This window comes from Ciona intestinalis, chromosome 8 (genome assembly GCF_000224145.3).
Source record: "Ciona intestinalis chromosome 8, KH, whole genome shotgun sequence".
In the NCBI taxonomy this organism is placed as follows: domain Eukaryota; kingdom Metazoa; phylum Chordata; class Ascidiacea; order Phlebobranchia; family Cionidae; genus Ciona; species Ciona intestinalis.
The window spans coordinates 6,187,961-6,212,916 of record NC_020173.2 but is presented as its reverse complement, the minus strand read 5'-3'; the positions used below and the strand labels follow the sequence as shown (position 1 = coordinate 6,212,916).

General features: G+C 35.8%; 4 protein-coding genes across 7 annotated transcripts in view; 2 read left to right on the top strand and 2 right to left on the bottom strand.

Annotated features, from left to right (window-relative positions):
* Positions 1-208: 208 nt before the first annotated feature.
* LOC100177130 (60S ribosomal export protein NMD3) lies at positions 209-8,403 on the bottom strand. The gene is made up of 12 exons (XM_002120143.5): positions 7,620-8,403; positions 6,901-7,035; positions 6,291-6,468; positions 5,797-5,913; positions 4,925-5,027; positions 4,566-4,644; positions 3,377-3,473; positions 2,580-2,697; positions 2,023-2,168; positions 1,368-1,550; positions 1,008-1,182; positions 209-362 (listed from the first exon to the last, which is right to left on the bottom strand). Exons 1-12 carry the CDS (start codon positions 7,772-7,774, stop codon positions 250-252), a joined length of 1,599 nt encoding a protein of 532 aa, XP_002120179.2. The 5' UTR covers positions 7,775-8,403; the 3' UTR covers positions 209-249.
* On the bottom strand, positions 7,702-16,611 carry LOC100184970 (hydroxylysine kinase). 3 transcript variants are annotated; one of them, XM_018813015.1, is made up of 10 exons: positions 14,848-16,611; positions 14,446-14,550; positions 14,005-14,156; positions 13,506-13,664; positions 13,108-13,185; positions 11,167-12,576; positions 10,004-10,668; positions 9,363-9,420; positions 9,057-9,106; positions 7,702-8,565 (listed from the first exon to the last, which is right to left on the bottom strand). In XM_018813015.1, exons 7-10 carry the CDS (start codon positions 10,482-10,484, stop codon positions 8,459-8,461), a joined length of 696 nt encoding a protein of 231 aa, XP_018668560.1. In that variant the 5' UTR covers positions 10,485-10,668; positions 11,167-12,576; positions 13,108-13,185; positions 13,506-13,664; positions 14,005-14,156; positions 14,446-14,550; positions 14,848-16,611; the 3' UTR covers positions 7,702-8,458. The 3 variants fall into 3 exon arrangements, 2 of the variants coding, with proteins under 2 accessions (XP_018668560.1, XP_002120512.1); XM_002120476.5 differs by lacking the exons at positions 7,702-8,565; positions 9,057-9,106; positions 9,363-9,420; positions 10,004-10,668 and having other exon boundaries at positions 11,269-12,576; positions 13,506-13,680; XR_717359.3 differs by lacking the exons at positions 7,702-8,565; positions 9,057-9,106; positions 9,363-9,420; positions 10,004-10,668 and having other exon boundaries at positions 11,856-12,576.
* Positions 16,612-17,336: 725 nt separating this feature from the next.
* LOC100180953 (LARGE xylosyl- and glucuronyltransferase 1-like) lies at positions 17,337-19,876 on the top strand. The gene is made up of 2 exons (XM_018813014.1): positions 17,337-18,505; positions 18,885-19,876. Exons 1-2 carry the CDS (start codon positions 17,425-17,427, stop codon positions 19,817-19,819), a joined length of 2,016 nt encoding a protein of 671 aa, XP_018668559.1. The 5' UTR covers positions 17,337-17,424; the 3' UTR covers positions 19,820-19,876.
* Positions 19,877-20,152: 276 nt separating this feature from the next.
* Positions 20,153-24,956, top strand: part of LOC101242956 (heterogeneous nuclear ribonucleoproteins A2/B1) — a 9,228-nt gene continuing 4,424 nt past the window's right edge. For both annotated transcript variants that reach the window (XM_009861102.3, XM_009861100.3), the window contains exons 1-6: positions 20,153-20,997; positions 21,287-21,494; positions 21,863-22,015; positions 22,412-22,466; positions 22,972-23,054; positions 24,658-24,717. In XM_009861102.3, the coding sequence (XP_009859404.1) occupies positions 20,969-20,997; positions 21,287-21,494; positions 21,863-22,015; positions 22,412-22,466; positions 22,972-23,054; positions 24,658-24,717 (588 nt within the window). In that variant the 5' untranslated portion in view covers positions 20,153-20,968. The remainder of the gene's footprint in view (positions 20,998-21,286; positions 21,495-21,862; positions 22,016-22,411; positions 22,467-22,971; positions 23,055-24,657; positions 24,718-24,956) is intronic.

Sequence of the window (24,956 nt, the reverse complement as noted above, 5' to 3'; positions counted from 1 at the left end):
AGATTTAGACCAGAGTTGACCTATCAGCCCAACATTGTATATGTACATTCTACTCTATATGGGTGAGGTTCTACAGTGAGGCAAGCCATGAGACCTGGCCCATTATTACCCTGACACGCAAGTGCTACCGCATGGACCTCACCCTATGTGTGAAGCCTGTCAGCAAGGTGAAAACATGTATACAAATATATCTCATTGCAAAGTCAACTTTTAACCCCTCAATTGAATTTTATTTCATAACAATGCCATTTATGATTCGCCATCCATTTCTACATCATCCTTGATTGACAGGTCTTGCAACATCTCCTGCAACGATACTGATGGAAACTCAGTTTCATCAGCGCTTGAAGGGACGTCTCCATCTATGAAGGAAACACAACATTGTGAAAAAACATGGTAGTTAGTAGTTACCCAAAAGTATGGTATAAACATGGTGTAAAAATATGAATCTTAACTCATACTTACAAAACTATAGTTTTAAATTTGCAAATATAATTAAGAATCTGAATTTGTTTTTAATTTTCACATGATCTTTCCTTGTTGCTTTTCCAAACAGCAGAAATCACAGATCAAGAACTTAATGCTTTCACTGATTGTCTTACAGAAATGTTATCTATTGCTTAATACTTCTTACTAGCTCTACAGTGTCTCACCAACTGCAGTAGGTATGAAGCAGAACACCCGTGTTATAAAGACTGTCGATGCCCCGCCATGCGAGGAAAAATTACATTTATCACTTTAACTTCTGATCTTTAACCTTTGCTGCAACTAAACTAAACCCCCTGAAACTACAAACAGCTGCCCTCCCAACAACAGAAAGCTTGTTGATCAAAGCTGTGCAACTGAATGAGGTGTACAAAACAGAACACCATGTTATAACGACTGTCATTTAATTCTTTGATTCATTTAACTCCTGCAAACTCTCTCCTGTCACTAAACCAACCCCCTGCCACTACAAACATCTCTCCTAGCAACAACAGCCACAACAAGTTGAACTTCCTCCCGACCGATATATATATCGATGTTCTTCCTAAACTCCTTGTCTTCCTCCAGATCTTCCAGGAACTCAGTGTATCCCTCCTCCCCGTCAACGGAGGATCCTCGCTCTCCGATCCTCTGGAGTTTCCAATTCCTTCGCCGTCGACGACGCTGACGGTCAGCAAAAACTTTTCTTACGAGAATCTGGAAAAATATGAATAGAATAATAAATACACACGCATTATTTTATTTTTACGCAAAAAACTCGAGAATTTTATAAAAATATAAAATATATTGGTGCATGTGTTCTGTATGAAGCATGTATGATGGTGTTTGAACATGGTGGTGGTATTTAAATATGGGAAAGTTAAAACAACGACGCAACCCACCACATCTGGCATTCCCTTCATTTTATCCAAGTCATCATTATTAACGTTCGAGTTCTTAAGGTCAAGCCCAAGCGCTGCATCACCGGGTTTAAGTAGATGACCGAGGTGTGTTCGTACGTGGATATATTCATCGTGCATACCAAGCTCACTTGATTTGATAACCCAGCAATCAGCAAGAACATGCTGGGGATATTGGGGGGGTTTAGTTTATGGTTTAGAATCAGGTTTTTAGTTTCCACTATTGTATTCAAAATGATTAAAATACAGTATAAGATATAGTGATTAACTAATTAAGATTTATCAGATTTGGCTTAAGGAACGCACCACACAGAACCTCAACTATGAAAATCTCAAGGTCACTCAGTTTAAAAGGATGTTGACACCAGTAACACATAATTGTAATAAATCCAAAAACCCCACAAAGCTTAGGTTACATACTCATAAAATAAAACATGGAAAACATATTTACAAAAAACAAAGGGGACAAAGTTAATGAGTTTAAAGGGGACACAAACATACAACTTAAAGGGACAACATATAGACAGCTTTGGAACTTTATAGGGGACAACAAAATGGTTGAGAAGTAATAGGAGATAAACTCTATACATAAACATTGTTGCCAATTTACCAACCATGCAGATACAAACCAACCAACCTTATTAGACACCAAGCCTTGTCCTGATTTGAAATGACGTTGCTTCACGATCTCGATCTCCATTATTGTAAACTCTATCAAACTCTTAGGTGTGCATATCGCTTGGAAGGGGTGCCTCCAGTACAAACTACCACTCACTTCAGCGACTGTGTTAATATATATCTTGTTAGTTGTAAGTATTCTATATAGGTGAGGTCCTACAGTGAGGCATGCCATGGGACCTGGGGTTTAGACCAGAGTTGGCCATTACCCCAACATTGTATATGCACATTCTATTCTATATGGGTGAGGTCCTACAGTGAGGCACGCCATGAGACCTGGGATTTAGCCCAGAGTTGGACAATTACTGTAACACCAAAAACGTTACAAACCATAGTGACAACTGGGCTTGAGCAATTGCAGTTAAATGTCTTGCCCTAAGACACATACATCTATTGCTATCAATATTATCAATAGGTATCGGATCAATTCAAGCGCTTAACCACTACACCATAAAACAGAACAAACAACGTATTTTAAATGCATTAAAGCTTACTTGAATTTAAAAATCCACTTACTTTGTAAACTACTGAAATCTATGAGATGAATACAATTAGTCACGCGAACGCATATCAACAGTTGACCAAGATTTCCAAGTTGTTGCGAAAGTTTCTTTGGCAAACAAACTATATCGTCCTGTGTGGGTGGAAACATTGAATGAATGCAACTTATTTATCCTCGCATGGCGGGGCAACGCGACAGTCGTTGTAACACGAATGTTCTGTTATATACACCTCGTGCCCGCTTCCGAGTTACCATGTATGTAACCTATTTATCCTCACATGGCGGGGTAATGTCAGTTGTTATAACACAGGTGTTCTGTTTCATACACCTCGTGCCTGCTCACAAATTACCACGTATGTAACTTATTTATCCGCGCATGCCGGGGCAACGACAGTTGTTATAACACGGGTGTTCTGTTTCATACACCTCGTGCCTGCTCACAAATTACCACGTATGTAACTTATTTATCCTTGCATGGCTGGAAAACAACAGTCATTATAACACAGTTGTTCTGTTTCATACACCTCGTGCTCGCTTACAAATTACCACGTATGTAACTTATTTATCCTCGCATGCCGGGGCAACGATAGTCGTTATAACACAGGTGTTCTGTTTCATACACCTCACACTATGTGAATCAGAAAAAAATTGAAATTTTATTGGCAAATATTTTATTTCATTTTATATGGAATTATACAAAATTTTATGAACTTCAAGAGTCCGATAAAAGTTTAAATAAAATCAAAGTAAAAGATTGAAATAAATTGTAGCATTTAAAACAAATGTAAAAACAGCAAAGCAACAGACTTACCTTGCATACAGGTGGTAATTCAACTGAGAAGGAAGTTTTATAATTAAACGTGTTGCTATGCGTGTCATGTGACACCAACTTCTGTGAGGATTGGTACCTGAGATGTGGGGTCAGTTTTAATGCAAAGTGGAGATGAAATAGAGACCGATTTATTTTATTTAAAAAAAATAGACACCCATATAATTAGGTCTAAAAAGTCTTTGGATTATAAATGGTGCAGAAAAATCCAAGACAAATTTGCCAAGTTTATTATGTAACAGATGCCATGACTTTAATACGCCAGATGGCAGACATTTTTTCCTTTAACATTCACAATATAAAGAGTGATAGGCTAAGGCTGGTCTTAATATCAGGCATAGTTTTCTGTAGGGCAAAGGAGAACAGAATGTGCATATACAATGTTGGGGTAATGGGCCAACTTTGGTCTAAACCCCAGGTTTCATGGCATGCCTCACTGTAGGACCTCACCCATATAGAATAGAATGTGCATATACAATGTTGGGGTAATGGGCCAACTTTGGTCTAAACCCCAGGTCCCATGGCTTGCCTCACTGTAGGACCTCACCCATATAGAATAGAATGTGCATATACAATGTTGGGGTAATGGACCAACTCTGGTCTAAACCCCAGGTCCCATGGCTTGCCTCACTGTAGGACCTCACCCATATAGAATAGAATGTGCATATACAATGTTGGGGTAATGGACCAACTCTGGTCTAAATCTCAGGTCCCATGGCATGCCTAACTGTAGGACCTCACCCATATAGAACAGAATGTGCATATACAATGTTGGGGTAATGGACCAACTCTGCTCTAAATCCCAGGTCCCATGGCATGCCTCACTGTAGGACCTCACCCATATAGAATAGAATGTGCATATACAATGTTGGGGTAATGCACCAACTCTGTCCTAAATCACAGGTCCCATGTCATGCCTCACTGTAGGACCTCACCCATATAGAATAGAATGTGCATATACAATGTTGGGGTAATGGGCCAACTTTGGTCTAAACCCCAGGTCCCATGGCTTGCCTCACTGTAGGACCTCACCCATATAGAATAGAATGTGCATATACAATGTTGGGGTAATGGCCAACTCTGGTCTAAATCTCAGGTCCCATGGCATGCCTCACTGTAGGACCTCACCCAAATAGAATAGAACAATAATCCAAGACATATTGGCACATACTTGCATGGCAGAACACTCATCAAGAAATCTGTGAATTTTCGCGCATCTTGTTTTGATGAATAATAAAAATCCAAACCATCTAAAAAAATCCTAATTATTTTGAATATAAAAATAAAGTCACTCAAATACAGTTATGAACGTCAAACCTGGGGTGGCAGGGTGGGCAGGTTAAAGTTTAGCATATCAGGGGTAAACAGTTAAAATGAATGATCAATTCCATATCTTACTGTGTTATTTTCTGCTACTTCACAAATTTACATTATAATACAAGAAGAACCATTTACTTCATCATCTCATTAATGATATTATATATATATATTATATACATATATTGGAATCACTATGCATTGTATACTGACTTGGTTTCTGTGATATTTTAGTTGTATTCTGATGCATCTTGTGTTTAAGGATCACTTGTTCAAGGTAGTAGAAAGTTTTCTTATGGCCAGCTTTTTGACGGACCTTTATTCAAATATTTAAATGGATATATAATATTTCTATAGTTATATTAGTGACCACTGGATTTGAGCAATGTCTGTTAAGTGTCCTGCCCAAGGACACATATGCCCACAATGGTAGCAGTATCGTGGTATCCTTTGGTTAGGATGAGCATAACCACTAACCTGGGGAGTATGAGTGTTGGGTAACAGGTAACAGGTCTATATCCCTTAGTGCTGAAACAAAGATCTTACCCATATAGAATACAGGCCAGGGCCAAAACATGTGATACACAACTCAATGTCGAAAAAAAAACTCAATCGATACACAACTCAACATTATGGGATGTGTGACATCACTCCAACACCCAGGGTGCTAAACAATAAAAATCGTAGCATGTTTTTAAATTTTAAGTAAATATAATAAATAGTTGTATAAATCAGTGCTCTTCAACCTTTTATGGGTTGGTGAACCCCTAAAGTTGTTGCGTCAAACTCATGCACCCCTGATTGCTTTAACGTAAAACTAATGAAGTTTTCAATTCCCAGTGATGCAAGATATAGAATTCATATAAAAAAAATGTAGGAAAGTGGCTAAATTTGTTAGAAAAGTTTAAAATGAAAAAATATTGCTGAAAAGTGTTGAAGTTTGTGATGCACCCTTGTATACCTTTTTGCACTGGTGCACCCCTGGCATATTTTGGTGCACCCTATGGTGCACCGTGCACACCGGTTGAAGAGCACTGGTATAAACAACAAAGTGCAAACATGTGAATGTAATCCACAACTCCCACCTGCACAGATGAATTCCAATAATCTTTTGCTTCAACTCGATGACAATCAGGGCACATATGGTTATGAATGACGTATTCAACCACAAATGTTTGTTCTAGGAAAGTCCCGCCTTCAACCTGGGTGTGCCAATTTCAATTTAGATAAAGTTGTAGATGCTTATGCCAGCATTGCTATGGTAAACTTAAGGCACTTCTTGTTTACCTTTTTTCACGCAGTCCATGGTATAATGCAATTACAACAGTAATTGCTTCAGCTTCTTTATTTATTTTTTCTATGTTATATTTCTATGATCTTTTTAATGTAATGTTATTTCTATGTTAGATAAAACTGCATATTTAAACTCTTTGGGTATGATGATGCATTCTCGTGACGCTATGAAGCCTATGACAATGCATCCTGTATATCTTATGGACTCACTGTACACACAGGTGCTTAAAATGCACATTGATACCTAGTACATATATCTGCTACACCAAACAACACAACCACCAACCTCTTTTTGAACTGTGATTTTAACTTTAACACGTTTCGAATGAGGTTCCGTCCATATAAACGAAGCATCCACCAGCCTAACGCGTTGCAACGCTGATTTGATTCGTTTTAAACAAATAGCGAGCAATTCACGAGACTCTGGTTGAGCTGGTATCCATGCTACTGGTGGCGATAAGTATCTGAACAAAGTAATAGCATGTTCGTGTATATTTCAATAGAAAAAGGCAAACTTCAGGAAACTATAAACTGGTACTGCCGAAAAATTCGCTAAAGTAAAAGCATCTTTAAACAGACTGCAATCTTAACGATAATGGCATGCTTTACTGTAGAACCTCACCCATATAGAAGAGAATGCAGAGACATAAGTTGTTGTTTTCTACTTAAATGTTACATAATAAACCACCAGCCGCCAATGCAGCCAAACTGTTATAAGTATAACTCTAGTGTTTATAGTTCAGCTCTTCTGAAATTTAATCCTTAAAAAGAGCCAACTAAGGTGGTCATCTAGAGAACAAGCAGTGACACCCAATAAGCTATAGCAAAGTTGTATAACAGCTGCTATACATCCACCCTTTATGTTTAAGTGCAAGTGCAGACACCCCCCCACCTACCTTACACAGTTCTTACACTGCAGTAGGTTCCCATGCTTTGGTATCCCATCTGTAATATCTACTTTGCATCGTAAACAATCAACGCACATATTGCTCGGGTTCGGCTCGATTTCGGTTCCACACTCGCAACATAATCTGGAACAAAAATCATTGATTATTATTTTTATCACAAAGTTGCATACGTGGTAGCTCGTAAGCGGGCACGGGTGTATGAAACAGAACACCCGTGTTATAACGACTGTTGTTGCCTCGTCATGCGAGTGTAAATAAGTTACATATGTGGTAGCTCGTAAGCGGGTACGAGGGGTATGAAACAGAACACCTGTGTTATAATGATTGTTGTTGCCCCGCTACGCGACAATAAATAAGTTACATGCATGGTAATTTGTAGAATAGGGCACGAGGTGTATGAAACAGAACACCCGTGTTATAACTACTGTTGTTGCCCCACGACGCGAGAATAAATAAGTTACATATGTGTTAACTTGTAAGCGGGCACGAGGTGTATAAAACCGAACACCGATGCTATCATGACTGTTACCCCGTGCGGGGAAAATTTAATCGTTTTTTGATGAATTCCAACCCATTTTTCGGAGCAATAACATCAAGTGTCTTGCCTAAGCACACACATGTATATACCTAGGACTCATATAAACATTCATTCCTGTTACATACAGCTCAACACCAAGCAAGCACAAATCTAATTCATACCAACTTACATTTTTCCTTGTGTTTGCGTTGGAACGAGATCAGATATCCCGATCACATTCATGATTATCAATTTAATTAAACACCTAGAACCTAAAATACATAAAAAATTAAAGAAATCAACTTTTCTGTCATAATAACATGAAACTATCCATAAACAAAACATCAGGTACACTGGTACGGCAAAATAAGTGATAAAAGTTCAGAATTAAAATTAGTCAATTTTTACTGAATAAAATTAAATGATAAAATGCAAGGTGGTAGCATTAAAAAATAAGAAGGTATAATTGTGTGAATTGAGTTAAACAACTTTACCTAGAATGCAGGAGGACGTTTAGCATAATATGTGATATTCATAGGCACCAAACCTGGGGTGGCAAGGTGGGCAGGCTAACTCTGGAATTCTGCAGTACTTAGTAAACATTACAACCAATAATTTAGATTTGTTTCTTAGGATTTGGTGTCTAGCTATTCCTGCCTCCCCTGTGTTTATAAAAGATTGGTGCCTATGACATTGTTCATAAACATAATACATTAGAAAAGTTTAAACTGTTAACATGTTTTAAAAATGACGCTCAATTTAAAACTTATGCAGTTGTAATACAATATACAAACAAGGAATTAAAAACAAAATAAATGAAATGTAAAAGTAATAAACAGAACACATTGTAGTTCATATGGAATAGTTAAAATACTGCACATAATTTATCTTAATGTGTAAGACTGTGAATACAAATGGAAAAATACTGAAAAGCTATTTTAGCTGATTTTTCAAATAAAAAAAATAACAGCTCATGTTTAAATAAGATAACAGAATGTTTTGAAATATTGGGGAAACGAATTCTTTTTATCAGCTGGGCAAATGTGTTAGCATGTGTCTTGCGCAATCTATTCTTTTGCTGCATCTAACTTGGCAGTAAAAACATTTGTAACTAGATGAGTTTGTATCGTGGGGGCCTGTTCAAAGAAACAAAGGTCAGAAAATTTTTATTTGAGTGATAGAAAACTTATATAAATGAAAATCTGTATTAATAGACCATTGACAAAACGTCTGTAGTTACTTTGATTTGTTTAAGCTAGGTTTAAGTTTATGTGATATAAATCTAAAAGGATTGAAATTTACATAAGATAAGATATAACTATAAACCCTTGTGATATTCTTTCAAAGATAGGCCACCTTATTAAAGTTATAAAGCACAATGTACAAGATAGTGAAGATACAGACACGTTCATATATCCTACAAATACTCTGCATCAGACACAAACCTTGATGGTGATGCCTTTTCAAAGATAACTTATACTTAATTAGAGCATACAGACTAATGGACAAGATACATACATTCACTTACCCCCTATATTTGGGGTAACGCAATACATAAGTTGTGTAAACATATACCTTTAAAGTAAATGACTACATACACACAAATAACACAAACACATTCACTTACCAACACCAACAGTAGACACGACATGTTCCTTTATCACATTCTTGGCATTGCTGAAGAAAAAATATTATATATATATATATATATACACAGATGTTTAACTGTTTAACGTAAATATATGTGACAACAATTATATAAACTCTATTCAAATAGATGTCATTTCCGCTGAAATATTCCTCCCCACAGTGAACTATTCATTGGACTTGATTATTGTTTGTTAAATATTTTATAGCACTTGTATTTTTATTGTTGTATACTTTACCGTTAGCATTGTGTGCATATGTGACTAATATAAGATGTAAGACTAACCTTGCCATGGTAGACATTGGTTCACTATTCGTTCTTCTTCTCTTATGAGATGGTTCCTCTGTGGAGATATTTTACAATGATTTAAGATTTCTATTTTATATGGGTAAGGTCCTACAGTGAGGCACACCATGGGATCTGGGATTTAAGCCAGAGTTGTCCCATTACCCCAACATTGTAAATGCACTTTCTATTCTATATGGGTGAGGTCCTACAGCGAGACACGCCATGGGACCTGGGGTTTAGGCCAAAGTTGGCCCATTACCTCAACATTGTACATGCACATTCTGTTCTATATGGGTGAGGTCCTACAGTGAGGAACGCCATGGGACCTGGGGTTTATACCAGAGTTGGCCCATTACCCCAACATTGTAAATGCACATTCTATTCTATATGTATTGAGTGCTACTGCATAGTTATCTATATACGAGGTAAATGTTAAATATAATGTGCGTTGTGTGGTTGGGGTCATGAAACACCACCTTGCCTAACCTCCTATAACAATTCACCAAAATAACTACTTTGGTTTATTTTATTCTACTCACTAATTTATTTATACAAAATCACTAATTCGTTTGGGTTTATTTATCTTAATTTACGAATTAGTTTATTTAACTATACGATACCCAATTAGTTATACCCACCACCGAAACTAGTTTGATCCTGATCTTCTCCATTAGTTTGATTCTTATTTATATGGATGATAAGAAGATGCTCGTCAGCTTCCCCAACCGCATCCTCTGATGACATGGAGAAGATCTTCACTTGCCGATCATTCATGTCTTCCTTGGGATCGGATTCCTCCATCTTATGATCAAGATCAGATGCAACATCATTTCCCCGATCTTGAGAGGCGGGATCAAAACGATCCATCTTTTGATCCGGATGCAGGTCATCTTCTTTCTGATCTTGGGAGGTAGGATCAACCTCCAACATCTTTTGATCCAGATCCAAGCTAAGATTTAGATCATGATGTTTCGAGCCAGGAAGAAAATCCCTAATCTTTTGATCCGGATGCGAGATAACATTATCTTCTTGATGCTGTCTCCCTTTACCTTCATCCAGAGGATCATGTCTCCTCTTGTGATCCTCTATACTTCCCCTCTTATTTTCACACAAGTGCATTTGGTTTAACTTGTCAAGTTTATACACGTCGTCCTGTGCAGGAATTCCATCGTTTTTCCATTGAAATCAAAATCGTTCTGTTGGTTTACAAGGCGAGCTGCAAACTTTCTGCTCATCAGGGAAACAATTTGCGAAAGATATCTTCGAGTTTCACTTCCAACATTGGTGGATGAAGTACTGATATCTAGTGAGGGGGGGATTTATTATTTATTCTATATGGGTGAGGTTCCATGGCATGCTTGCTAGGGACTTAAGATTTATCCCACACTTGTCCCATTACCACAACATTATATATGCACATTCTATTCATTTATTATATGTATGTTTATTTATTATATATGGTTCCTCGCGTGGCATAGTATAGGACCTGCTGAGGTTTATGCGACAGTTGGCCCATATATTGCGTAAGTTTATTTATTCTATGTGGTAAGGACCTACGGCAACTTTATGTTAGGGTTGGCAATCACACCATGCAAATATCATTCTATTCAATATAAGTGCGGCCTGTAGTATGGTATGAATTTAGGTCAGAATGTTGCCAATAATACCCCCATACCTACAGTACCAGGGACTTACAAGATGTTGACCTGCCGCTTCCCCAAAAGAAATAGATATATATGCCTACACTTATTATGAAAATGCATGCATCAATGTAATAAACCATAGGTTGAAAGCCATTCACCTGACATGCTTGCTGAGATTTTGTCCTTTGTTCTACAACTACCCAAGAACCTGTTGACGCTTCTAAGCAAATCTTTTTCAGCTTCGACAGAATTCTCATTTCTTTGCCTTTTCAACGTGGTCTTATGAGAACCCCATAGCTTAGCAGGTATGGGCCTTGCATGGCATATTGGTCTCTGCTTATGTTGGCTGGTGTGTTCATCATGTAATACAGAGCCTGTAGTTTTAAATTCTTCCTTATTGTTTGCGATCGTGAAGTGGCATTCTAGTTCACTACGGTTGGAGACTTCCCATAATTTTGCGATCTCAAGAAAGTAAGTGACAGGCAGGAAGAACTTGTGCGATGTTTTCTCGACGAAACTGGTTCGGTCAGATTCAGACGACTCCACTGAAGCAGGCATCAGTCTGTAGCTCTTTGGGGACGAGTTCACGAACCTGGTCTGCGCGAGTTTCTTGATATTTCCTTTCGAAACGGGTAGGAAAGGCACGTTTGAATAAGGGGCTGGGAATGTTGGGAGAGAAGTGTTTCCATTAGTTGTGTTGGTTTCCACACATGTTGATGATCCATTAGATGCGTAACTAGTACTGTAAGTGGTACTTGATGCTTTGTTAGTGGGCGGGGCAAACTGGGACAAGGAGTATTCAGGTAGTATCAAACTATTTACATCATTAGATAATACTGCGCTCATATTTCTGTAAAACAATTAAACACAGTGGTTAGAGCTGGAAAATGTTAAAAGTCTTCTGTAAATTACATTGTTGTCCATTACAATTAGTGTATTGACTCTAAAAAGCCCCTTGTAAAAACTAAATCTCCATCAAAACAAAGTTAGATCTAAAAAGTAATAATTTCACAAAACAATACGTTTGATCAATAAGATTAAAAACTTCGTTTTCAAATTGTTTTTATAAAAATTTCCCATTTTTTTAAACATAATTTGCTATTGTTTTAAATTGAAGTATTACTAAGAATAACATTAATCACACAAGCACAGAAATTCCCGGGTTGATCTGCCCACCCTGCCACCCCAGGTTTGGTGCCTTTGTCACTAAACACCCTCTTCATCTGTCATCTACATTCTGTTTGTAATATTTGTATCACAAATATGAGACAAGAGTTTTTCAAACGCGTCATAATCCTGTATAATGTAGTCATAATTGTCGGGAGACTTTTGTGCGTCCGCTGCAGTTTTACACAATGAATGAGCGGCAACCTCGGCAACAGTTACATACAAAACCTCATGCTCAAATGGGTTTAAACGTAAAACAGATTTGAATCCCTTTAAAACATGATCTGCCACTATATCAGCATCTAAACCATCTTTAAATGCTTTCATCATAAAGTAAGCAACTAATATTGCAATTTCAAACAGATAGAAACTGTGGGCCATGTCCCCAAAGTCTATGATTCCTGGAAAGGAAAGATACAAACAGTTTTAGCATCCACTTTTAGAATATTATGATGTATATATACATATATTCATTGGCACCAAACTTTTTAAAATGTAAGGGAGGCAGGAATAATTACCAACCCGTTTCTATGAATCAAATCTAACTTTTTGGTCCTAACATTCAATAATTGGGCAGTGCCGAAAAATCCAGGGTAGCCTTGCCTACCTTGCCACCCCAAGTTTGGCGCCTATGCATATATTATGCTCCAACCAATATATTCTACATGATTCAATAGGACCTTTAAGATTTAGGCCATTTAAGTTGGTTGGATTGGGACCTAAGCAAAACCAAGTTTTTAGGGTTTAGCACTTCACAAGTTACTACATACTCTGTACTCTGGGTTGGCAGATAAACAAGGCGATGTGCCAACCACCCCAATACGCAAAGATTTAGGCCAGAGTTGGCACATAACAACCCCACCACACAAGGTTGTACAGCCTATTAGTGACCACTGAACTATGACTCATACTACATGTATAAGTTTACACACCTTCAATTATCCATCTCCCACACCCAGGTTGCTGCTTTAAGATTAAATTTGCATCATTTGCGTCTCCATGTATTAAACCTGTAGATAAATGTTTGAATGAATGTAAGGTATTTATCCTCGCATAGCGGGGAAACGACAGACATTATAACACGACTGTTCTGTTTTATACACCTTGTGCTTGCTTAAGAGTCTTTTTTATGTATAACTGACAACTTAAACAACCCATAAGGGGGTTAGAGCAATTGCTGTGACGTTAAGTTCCTTGCCCAATAACACATGCGCCCACATTGGTAGCAGCAGTGAGCCTTGAACCTGTACTTTCTAAGCTAGAGACAGACACCCTAACCACTGTGAAACAAAACAACTAATTACCAATAAAAGATAACGACATAAACCACCTGTTTGTAACTTGTTCAAGTTCTTTACAACTTTGTCTTCAAAAAGATTGAAGACACGATGACAAAGATCCTTCGTTTTGTTGCAACGCATATAGTGGGAACAGGATTTTACAAAATCCAAGTTTAACAAATTCCATTCCCCCTTCAGTTGCAACTCATCTGAAAGATGTAATGTCTAAGAAAAAATAAACCAAAATATTTGGAAATCTAATGTACAGAACATGTAAAACCGTAAGGTGTCACTTCTGCAACCAAGAAAAACAATATGTCATATATAAATACATATATATTACAAACTTTTTTGGCATTAGTTATAAAAACAATTTCAACTGACATTCATCAAGAGGTTATAACTCATGTGAGAGACGACTCATTAACATCCATTGAACAACATTAAAGTTTTTAAATTAAGAAGACAAAAATCTGCTTAAAATTGAACACTAAGCAAGCTATACATTACATAAAATGGCTCAACTGAAATATCAGAAACACATCGTACCGATAATGCTTCATCTATTTGTGCAATTGCCTTTCCACTTTGTTGAGCAATGTCATTCATATGAAGTTGAGTAACAACAACCTCACATAATGTCTGTCCTTGTATATATGTAAGCAACATTACCCCACATGCACATGCATTGTCATTGAAATCTAAGAAAGAAAGGATTAAGCTACAAGTTCAGCTTGAGGTCTGGGAACTGGGGGCAACTCTGACATAAATTTCAGTTCCAATACATTCATAATTTACCTCTACACACACACACATGGATACAGTATACAGATACACCTATACAATAAAAAAGGTATATTCATGGTTTTATGCTTTATTAGAACTAATAATTACTATTCCAAAATGTTTACCTTATTTCTCTATTGATACACACACTGACACACACATTATAAAAATTGTTACATACGTAACATGGACCCACTCACCCACCATATGAACCAAGCATTTCTCCATCAACTGTTGGTATTAGTTTTGATACTTGAACACCTTGTTTATGTAAATGTTGTAATGAACAACCAATAGCATGGTATTGACCTGCATGTATATAGGATGAAATTTACAAAATATATAAAGATATTATGGTACTTAACAGAACATTATTTATATTTATCTCTTCAAATACAGTAATAAAGCTATGTCAACGTCACCATAAGTTTTAAAACAGGGGTGACATCATATATTTTAACACTACAGTTTTAAGCCAACAACAGCTTTTATCCTGAAGTTAAATGCCCATAAAACAAGAAAATTAAAATAAAAAGACACACATGGCTGTATACAAAGTGTTATAAATTTATTGAAATGAAAATGTTAAACAACTTTACAACTTACATTTAACGCTTTCATTCTCCATATGAATTATTTTCAATACAAACTCTGTGCATGAATATTGGTTTGGTTGTGCAGATATGTAGTAGTTACTGTCGGCATATCCTTCCAGTTGCTTCACAGTAATTGTTGATACTGCGTACAACTCACGCACTACATGTTGAACACTTGTTACATCCATAGCGTCAAGTATCACATTTCAAATATCTTAAAAACTCAATCTTATGACATTGGTTTATAGAAATTTATCTGTAAAGCTTTATCTCGTATTTAGTGAACGTAATACAAATTTCATTCGCTTTTTTCTAGCACAATGCAAGTTAAAATTACAGTGATAACGTTTTAATTTTAAAGGGACATTTCTCATTTTGGCATTTAAACGTTTTGATTTCTTTTTTGTCAACATTTTTCGCAAAGGTTTAATTTTCTTTTGGACCTTTTGGTGAAGTTTAGTTTCTGGTACTTCTATTGTAGATAAAGTCACGGGTGATTTTGGAGAGCTTTTTGCATTACTTTGTAGATCTTTTAAAAAGGCACTCCTATCTATAACAATACCAAAATCTGGGGTATTTTCATTGTTACTAAAAGTTGTTACTTCTTCTATAGCAGGATTATCAGCAATATTTCTTTGTTTTATAGAAAATGTCGTTTCAGCTCCAGCTTCATAAGGTGTTGAACAGATATCTTGCATTATAGGTAGGCTGTCAGCTGGACTTTGAGTTTGTTGAGTATTTTTTAAGAAGGTGCTCCTGTCAAGAGCAACGCCAATGTCTACGGCATTTTCATCCTCAATACAAGTTAATGGCCTTTTCCCCCTAGTTTTATCAGCAATGTCAGTTGTTTCATTTATAGAAATTGTGGTTTCATTTTCATTTAAACAAGTTGGTAAAGCATCAACTGTAATAGGTATTGTAGAATCGTCTGGAAGTTTCAAAACTTTTAGATGGTCAAATGTGCTTTGTAGTTTTAATATCCATGTTTTCATTTCCGCCATTAATTTTCCAGTTAAATTGTAAATTTTGCTTGACAGTGTCACCAATAAAACATGATATTTGACGAACCGTTCGATGCGCAATTGGTCTAAACTATGTTGTACAGATTCCATACAGTTTTTACATACTTCGTTTAAATAGAGGTAACTTTGGTACAAAACGAAGTGTATTTCTTTAACAGATCTGTTTAATCTTGATGGGGAATCTTCTAGCACACAGAGCTCATTCTGAGCCGCAGTTAAAACTTCGTTTGAGACAAATTTTCTAAAATTTCGTTCAATCTTTTTCAGCGCTCCGAAATGTTTCTGTCTTCGTTGCGCGTTTGAATTTTTGTAACATACCTTTGACAAAATAGCTAACTCGTAAGCAAGCGCAGTTTGAGAAGATAAAACCTCAGTAATTTCGAGTAAAACGTCTTCAAAAACTTCAAAATCCATCATTTTTTCCACGCAAAGCACATGCACTTCTCCCAGCTGGTAAGAGAAAATTTTGTACCGCTAGGATGCGCTCTTTTATCCAGGGACCAAAAAGTTGGAACTTTTTCTTCAGATCAGAATCCGTATATAAATGTTTCTATACAGATTCTGCTTCAGATATGGAGATATGTTGTTGATACTCTGTTAAAAAACTACGTTAAACGACAACTTTTTATTTATTTTGTGTTACATTAATAAAAATAGGTGGAATCCCCGAGTTTATATACGGACTATGGTATATATATAAAACACAATGTTTTTCACCCACAAAAAACGTATACGTGGTAACTCATAAGTCGGAACGATATGTATAAAACACCCATGTTATAACGACTGTCGTTGCTCTGCCATTCGAAGATAAAACATTTCATTTTTTATTTACTTGGAACAGTATGGCCTTCGGATCGGAAGTCACTGCAGTTATTAAACCCGATTATTTTGATCGTGTTCGGGCAAAGTTGTGTCATATCCTGTAGCGCTGTAGCAGAGCTGAGAAACAAAACATAAAACTATTTCCTGCAGTTTTTTTAGAGTGTTACAGACCAATATTTTATCAAGCAAGTTTGTATACTGTTGTTCAATAGGCGTGTTATAACGAGTGTTGTTTTTACCGTTGCTTCACGTCTTTTAGCTTTGGCATGCTGCTCCGACCTTCATTACCGTGCCATAAGATACAAAATATATCATTCACTTAAGCATAGAGAGCTGTGTTTTCGAAGTTAGAAACAATAGTGTCCTACAAAAAGCCGCAGATGTGTTTTGACTGGTATGGTACGAAACGGAAAGCTTGGTATAGAGTAGCCTACACATTCTGATATACAGACCGGATATGCTAAGTGTGGAACATATATATATAATAGAAGAAATAGTGAGATAGGCTACTCATACTTTCGATATAAGAAGCCGACAGGACAGAAATACTCGATGTAGAGTTTACTATATTAGTCTATATAGCATTGTTGGGTAAGATGTATGTCATTTTTAATCGTGTTTTTAACAATTAACAACGCTCTTGTACAGTAGCTTGGATATGGTTATGTCCTTCTGAAATTTTTATTTGTCTACTACCAAATGGGACGATAAAGGAGAATGAAAACGTTGGCCATACAACCATGGGTGCATGCCGAAGTATGAAACGAGTTTCTAATCGAAACTTTGTTACGATATGTGTGGTTTTTATGGTAACATACTTTCTAATGAAAAGATTTTTGCAAGAAGAAAAAACAACGTTGAGAAAGTACGAAAGCGACCTGCAAATCCAAACAGGGAGACAGAAACCGTCGCAATGTGAAACCATCCATGTTTTTCTCGTGTGCACCGGATATAAAACTGTTAAAGATATGGTAGTACTTGTTAAGTCGATACTCTTCCATAGAAAAGATAGTTTACATTTCCATTACCTCGTGGACAACGTTTCAAAGCCGATATTGAAGGAGCTTTTTAGAAGTTGGGACATACCAGACCTAAAAGTTTCAATGTATGAGGATATAGCTGTATTAGACGATGTATCCTGGCTACCTTTTACGCATCACTCTGGAATCAACAGTGTGTATAAGCTGGCTATTCTTAAAGTATTACCGCTGTACATAGACAAGGTAATCGTTCTTGACTCAGACATGGTGTTTGCAACAGACATAGCAGAGTTATGGTTACAGTTTAGGCATATGGATCAACAACAAGCATTTGGAATGGTGGAAAACCAGTCCGATTGGTACCTTGGTACTTTGAAATTTGAATACGTTGTTTGGCCAGCTATTGGGCGTGGGTTGAATAGTGGAATGATGTTACTTGACTGCGAAAAACTTAGACGCGCAAACTGGGATTCAGAATGGAAGGAAACAGCACAGCAGGGAATTAAACGTTTCAAGACAGTGCCGCTTGCTGACCAAGATGTTATCAATTTATTTCTTGTTAATAACAAACATATGCTGTATAAACTAGAGTGTAACTGGAATTTTCAGCTTCCATACGAACGAAAAATGGAACTTTGCTATAACGACCATAAGCATAATGTTAAAATAGTCCATTGGAACAACGTACGAAAGCATGACATTAATTCGGACCAAATTCAAGGGTTGACGAACTTGTTTACAATCTTTTTGGAAATGAATAGCATGTCGTTACGTCATCAAGCACCTGGTTGCACTCAGCGGGGTGAAGTCAAGCTTTATGCAGACGATAATTTAACCAAAGGTAATTATAATGCTGCTTAATTCATTGGTTTTTACATTATATTATTCGTCAGATGTAACGGTATGGGGGCTTCGGTACAGGACCAACTTTAGCCTAAATCCCAGGACCTATGGCGTTCCACGCTGCAAGACCTCATCAACATAAAATAGATATAGAGTATATAGGGTGTGAAGTTCACGCCTTTCATTGATAAGTTATATTTCGCCTAAAATGGCATCGTTAGTTCCATATTCAAATAGAATCAATCGTGTTATAAAGACATATGTTGTTTTACCGTTAGTTCTCGTCTTTTTGATTCTGTATGCTATTTTGACCTTCGTTGTACCGTGAACGAAGAGACAAAATAAAGTCATTCATTCATTTATTCTTCCATTCACAGAAACCGAGATCTGCGACAAGTTCACAGCTCAAGCCTCATCGAGGCATAGAACTCACATCTACTATCTTCCTTTCAAATACCAAAACAAGGACTCGCGTGATATTACTTTAGTAACCCACCTACAGCTCAAAGATATGCAGACATTCGAAACGCTTTGTAAAACATGGACAGGACCTATCAGCGTAGCCATTTTCGTAGCCGATCGCGAAACTGACCAGTTGGAACATTTTATAGACTCCTCGGATATTTTAAAACAGCGAGACAACATCGGTTATCATCTGGTTTTCAATGGAGTAAACGAACAAGTGCCACCGATCAGTTATTTACTAAATACATCTGCCAGCCAAGTGTTAACCGAATATCTGTTAATTTATGACGTAAAATATCAGCAGGCGCAACAACTGTACGATATTCTTTACAACTATTTTTCAAAATTCGATGTTTTAAGTTTGGAAAGCGTTTACGTTTTGCCGGTATTTGAAACCACTAGTAATGTATTAGATTCTACACCAAACACAAAAGTCTCAATCGTTAAACAAATTGCTGTTGGGGAAATCAAGTATTCCAATGACCAGCGAGCCAATTCGTTCGATATTGTACGCTGGGCTACTGCGACAACGCCGTATTTAACAGATTGGAGAAACATCGGTACACCGATCATTTTCGCATTACGAAAGCAGCATTTTATGCAACTTTTTGACGGTTTTCTCGATTCTGATCGAGCGAGAATTGCACTGGGAATTGAATTAGACGCTGTTGGGTATAAGTTCTTCGTTTTACCAACAGCTTTTGCCGTTAGTAACTCATTGTACCCTAGTAATCGCAATTTATACTCCATTGATATTAAGCATTGTACAGAAATCACACAAGATTTGTTTTTTGACTACCTCAAACGAAAATATCCCTCTTTTAACCGTACAAAATACCTTTATTAGTTATTGTTTTATACGTGTGTGAATATAACTCGGGAAATACACGTTTGAATTTTAAAATTTTGAGGCAATAACTTTGTTTAAAAGCACTAACAATTCACGTAAACTTGACCAAAGAAGTAAAGTTAGGTTGGGGTAAGATGGTCTACGTTTCATTTTCTTTTATCAACCCATTTGGTAGTAAACTAAGAACATTTACAGAATTATACGCCCGTATCCTCACGACTTTAAAAAGCGCACAGTATTAAACACTGTAACAGTTTTAAACCAATGCCACACGAAACTGTATAAATGTGAATTCACCATAATGCTGTAGCTCGCCCCCGAAAACTATAACAGATAACAGTAACGTAATCAAGATATTATGTGCTAACGGTGTCTATTTTTACGCTACAGTACTATTCTGGCACCGATAGCACGCCCCGAATACTAACAGTAACTGAAATCAATACTTAAATGTCGCTTGGAGGCGAACACAAAACGTTAGGAGAGTTGCCCCCATGTTTTTTCAGTAGTTCGACTTTGTAATCATTATAACGCAGGGTTGATTAGTCCTTTTAAAATGAATGATGAAAAAGATAGCAGCCCTTTGGAAATCTGCTTTCTGCAAGACGTTCACGAAATTCTAAGCTGCTTAGAGTCTGGACGCGATGTTGAAAACTTGAGTCAAAAAGTTACGAATCTGAAAGAAAAGATGGAGCAAGCACGACAAGAAATTAACCAAGCTAAAGGAATTGATAATACTTTACCACAGCAAACAGTATTGTTAAAATCGTTACAAGACCAGTTAAAGATAAAATGTGACATTGTCGAAAAATATCGTAATTTTTCCACTAAGCCTAATTCAGACAATCTTATGCAATTGCAATACCCATCTTACGAAGGTTAAATACGAAAAATACCTTATATTTGTGGTGAATTCGTGCTTCATTTATGGTGAAATGCAAAAATATTATAAACCATGCAATACTACTGTGCTAATAATCAGTGAACTTATATTTGTGGGAAATTTCTCCATTACTGTTTAGTGGTAAATAGCAAAAAGATTGCGCACCGCAAATAATAGTCGTGGATTTTTTTTTTACAATTTTATTTTTAGGTATATACAAATAGGTATTTGACTGTGGATAGTTAAAGTCTAAAAACTTCAATATGTCGCATAATGATTCAGATGAAGCCGGGTAAGATATAAGTTAACTAAAGTTATTTATTTGCAAACAATTGCAGCACAAACTAATGCGTCCGTTACATATACTAAACCTAATTGGTAACACCTGTTAGAATGGAATATATCATTATAATAATAAAAACTAATAAGCATACAACCCAAAAAAATATGTATAACATTATACATAGGCGACATACGTTTGTAAAAATTTTAAACTTTGTTCAGTTGTGTTCTAATTTAAAGTATATTTATAAGCAAAACAATATTTTATAAATTCAAGTTTTGTGTTTTTTCTTTTTTAGTAAAATATTCGTTGGTGGTTTGTCTCGGCAAACGACAAGCGAGGGGTTCAAACAATATTTTGAGGGGTTCGGGGAAGTTACCGATTGCGTTTTAATGAAGGACAAAGAAACGGGTGTTTCCAGGGGGTTTGGGTTTATTACTTTCGCCAATCCATCGAGTGTAAATGAAGTGTTGAAAGCAAGGCCTCATACCCTGGATAATAAAGGGGTGAGATATGCTAAAAATTATGTTTGTTTTGCTTTTTTCTTACTAATTTACATTTCGATTGTTGCTTTAAATAAAACAAATCTAGGGTATTTTATTAGTGGAGCAGGGGACCATGGGTGTTAAATTGATTTACTGTTTTTGTCGTCTAATTAAATGTAATATGTTTTTAAACATAAGTGTGTTTTAATAACTGTAGTTTTGTCTCTATACCTGTCTTATCAATTTTATTTTTTGTCATTCTTTATTCTCATTTTAATCAAAGCCCAAATAAAGGGTATTATTATTATGCTAATCCTCAAAAAGTGCGCTAATATACTTTTACCCACTTCACTTTATAGAAATATCCAAACCTAACTGTTATTTTACAGATTGACCCAAAGCCATGCACTCCTAAAGCAGTGCTTCAACAGAAGAAGGCAACCGCCAACAGTTTCACGAAGTCACACAAGATATTTATTGGTGGGATCTCCATGGAAGCCACACAGGAGGATGTAAAAGGATATTTTGAAAGATATGGAACGGTGAGTGCTGGGTTAATTAAACAACAGTTATATTTGGCAATTAGTTAGCACCCTAATTTTTAAAACATGAGTAGCAATATATATACATTTTGATAGATTGTTTTGAAAGATATTAAAGTGAGTGATTTGATTTTGCTAACAGTTGAATTTTGTCGCTTAATGACATGTGACCAAAACTTTTAAAACCTGGGGTGATATCATATGTTTTAGCACCGCACTTTTCAATACTAAAGCAGCTTTTACCTTGCTGTTAGGTGTCTATACAAACAAGCAGTACCAAACTGAAAGTATTTTTTAACTGTGTTTTAACAATGTCACCCCGGATTAAACAAATTAAATTGCCTGGCAGCAACAACATATTTAGACCTCTTGTGTTAATTAGTTTTCGATTTCCAGGTGGCTGAAGTGGTTTTCGTATTAAACAAGGAGGATCCCAGCAAACCACATAAAGGTAAATACAAATCCTAACAACTACATCAACCATACATCAATTATTTAGCTCCTTCATACATATATATATAATTTATGATTACGAGATTTTTAAATATTTAAAATTTGCTGTGCTATAAATTTATTTTTTACGTGGTGGTTTTTCTTTATTTTTATTTCGGTAAAAACTATTTTGTATTTAAATATTCAGTATTATCAATATACTATGTTTATTTCTGCCAGACCTTATTTCATCTGTAAAGTGTTGCCAGTGTTTTAGATACCTAGTTAAAATAGTTGATATGTTCTGATTATTTCTAACTAAAATAAACCTTGCATTTTATGTATTGAAAATATTATATTTCTTAATTTCTGGCAGAAGTTAAGGGCAGGTTAGCCATACTATATCTAATACTATGTTAATTTGTTAATTACAACTTTAAAATTTATCGTCAATATTTGTGCCAAAGTTGCCAGCTGGATTTGGCAGCTAAGTTATAACTATTACTATCCTAATTACGAAACAGGGTTTGGTTTCGTGACATTTGAAGACGAATCATCCGTAGACCAAGCTATTGCCAAACATTACCATACCATCAAAGATAAAAGAGTTCGTTATGTTTTAATTCTTGCACATTCAATACTTTTACACACACACATACTGAGACACGCACGCACTCACACACTCAATTACACACACACACACATACCCTCAATTACACACCATACACTATCACATATTTAAATTAATACGTTCACACACATACATACATTCATACTATACAATACCACAGCACATTACTAGCACAGTTAGGTTGGGAATATAAAGTTACACCGACATAAAATAACATTTATCTATCATCATGTTGGGCCCAGAACGCAATAAATTCATTAACTTAAGAACAAAATAAGATACTTTAGGTGTATTATGTGATATAATGATAATAATAATAAGTATAAGACCTATGGGACACGGGTTATAAAATTCTGTATAATGTGATAACTAACATATACTTTCTATGTGATATTGGTGTTTAATACAGCGCAAAAATCTATAAATCATGGTATACTTAAATTTCCAAAACTAATATTCAGTTATAAAGTAAACTCCTAAGCGGGCACAAGGAATACAAAACATCTCCTAACGACTATTAATACCCAATTACGCAAAATTTTTTTTATTCATTTATTCAAATTTCTTATAGTCATCAAGTTGAATTCCCCCTTTGTCTAATATAGATCCGTTATAACATTAAATAGTTTAGGTTTTCAATGGAATAAATTTAACTTATAAAATAAAACCCTAACCTAGGTTACAATACATTTAGGCTACACTTAACTTACATTTAGGTTACATATAAACTTAACTTCAACCTAAGTTACGCTACATAATATACATACTACCTACAACTATACCTACTACTACTGTATATGTGAGTACATTGTTAGTATGTTTTGTTTCTCTGTGTGTCTTACCATTAACTTGATCTTACTGGTAATATCTGCAACCAGTGGTGCAGCCAAAAAAAATAAAGGGGGGGGGGGGTTTGATCAAAAATTTTCATTTAATTTTTTAAATTTTTTTTAAGGGGTCGCAACCCCCTAAACCCGCCCCTGGCTCCGCCACTGTTTGCAACTATATATTTCGTTTTATGATAATTAATGTTCACTTGGCTGTATTTTTACTAAATTTTGTTTTACCATGCAATAGCTAAGCCCAACCAACTATAAGAAATGAATTTATTAAGAAATCCATTTAATTTGTTTATACAAAGTTGATAAGGCTACAGTATTATAACAATTTATGTTTGTGTTTAGAATTGGGTGCATAAAACATGGGTTTTCTGGCAGTTTTAATATAAACATATCGGCCTATATATATTATGACACAATGTCTTCGTTTCCAAACATTTCAGTTTAAGAACTAAAACCATAAAATGTCAGAAGTTAAAACGAATGATGGTTTTAGTTTTTTACATTTTTTATAAATTTTGCCATAAATTTTAATTATGCCATTAATTTTTGTTTTTGTAAGTTTCGGTTTAAAACTAAAATTAATCGCAAAAAGTTATAAAAAATGTAAAAAACTAAAACCATCATTTTATGGTTTTAGTTCTTAAACTGAAATGTTTGAAAACGAAGACATTGTGTCATATAATATATAATGTTAGTAAGTATATGTTCATATTATAATTAATCTTATTCTCCACCAGATTGAGGCAAAAAAAGCGGAAAGTCGCGAACGAATGGATTCAATGAAAGGAGCTGGAGGGGTGAGGGTTTGTGTGCTAACTTACTTTACTCTAAATTGCATTATTGTTTCTCAATCTAACACTTTAAAACTGGAATATTGAAAATACATAAGGGTTTGATTTAATATGATAGCAGCATGCGTTTTGGGGTAATGGGCCAACGGTGGTCTAAATCTCAAGTCCCATGACTGACTTCAACAATATAGAATAGAAATACACAAGTAGCCTGGTTTCAAACTTCTAAATATCTATATATGTTT

Bases quoted from the DNA above. Each gene is read 5' to 3' on its own strand.
- LOC100177130 (XM_002120143.5), bottom strand. From the start codon at position 7,774: ATGTTTTGTTTATGGATAGTTTCATGTTATTATGACAGAAAAGTTGAT. The intron at 5,914-6,290 runs GTTGGTGGTTGT...TGGCACACCCAG, and splicing joins AAATCACAGTTCAAAAAGAG to GTTGAAGGCGGGACTTTCCT. The intron at 2,698-3,376 runs GTAAGTCTGTTG...CCACCCACACAG, and splicing joins AATTACCACCTGTATGCAAG to GACGATATAGTTTGTTTGCC.
- LOC100184970 (XM_002120476.5), bottom strand. From the start codon at position 15,025: ATGGATGTAACAAGTGTTCAACATGTAGTGCGTGAGTTGTACGCAGTA. The intron at 13,186-13,505 runs GTGGTTTATGTC...ATTTATCTACAG, and splicing joins CTTGAACAAGTTACAAACAG to GTTTAATACATGGAGACGCA. The intron at 12,577-13,107 runs GTGTGTAAACTT...TTTCCTTTCCAG, and splicing joins TGGGAGATGGATAATTGAAG to GAATCATAGACTTTGGGGAC.
- LOC100180953 (XM_018813014.1), top strand. From the start codon at position 17,425: ATGGGTGCATGCCGAAGTATGAAACGAGTTTCTAATCGAAACTTTGTT. The intron at 18,506-18,884 runs GTAATTATAATG...TTCCATTCACAG, and splicing joins AGACGATAATTTAACCAAAG to AAACCGAGATCTGCGACAAG.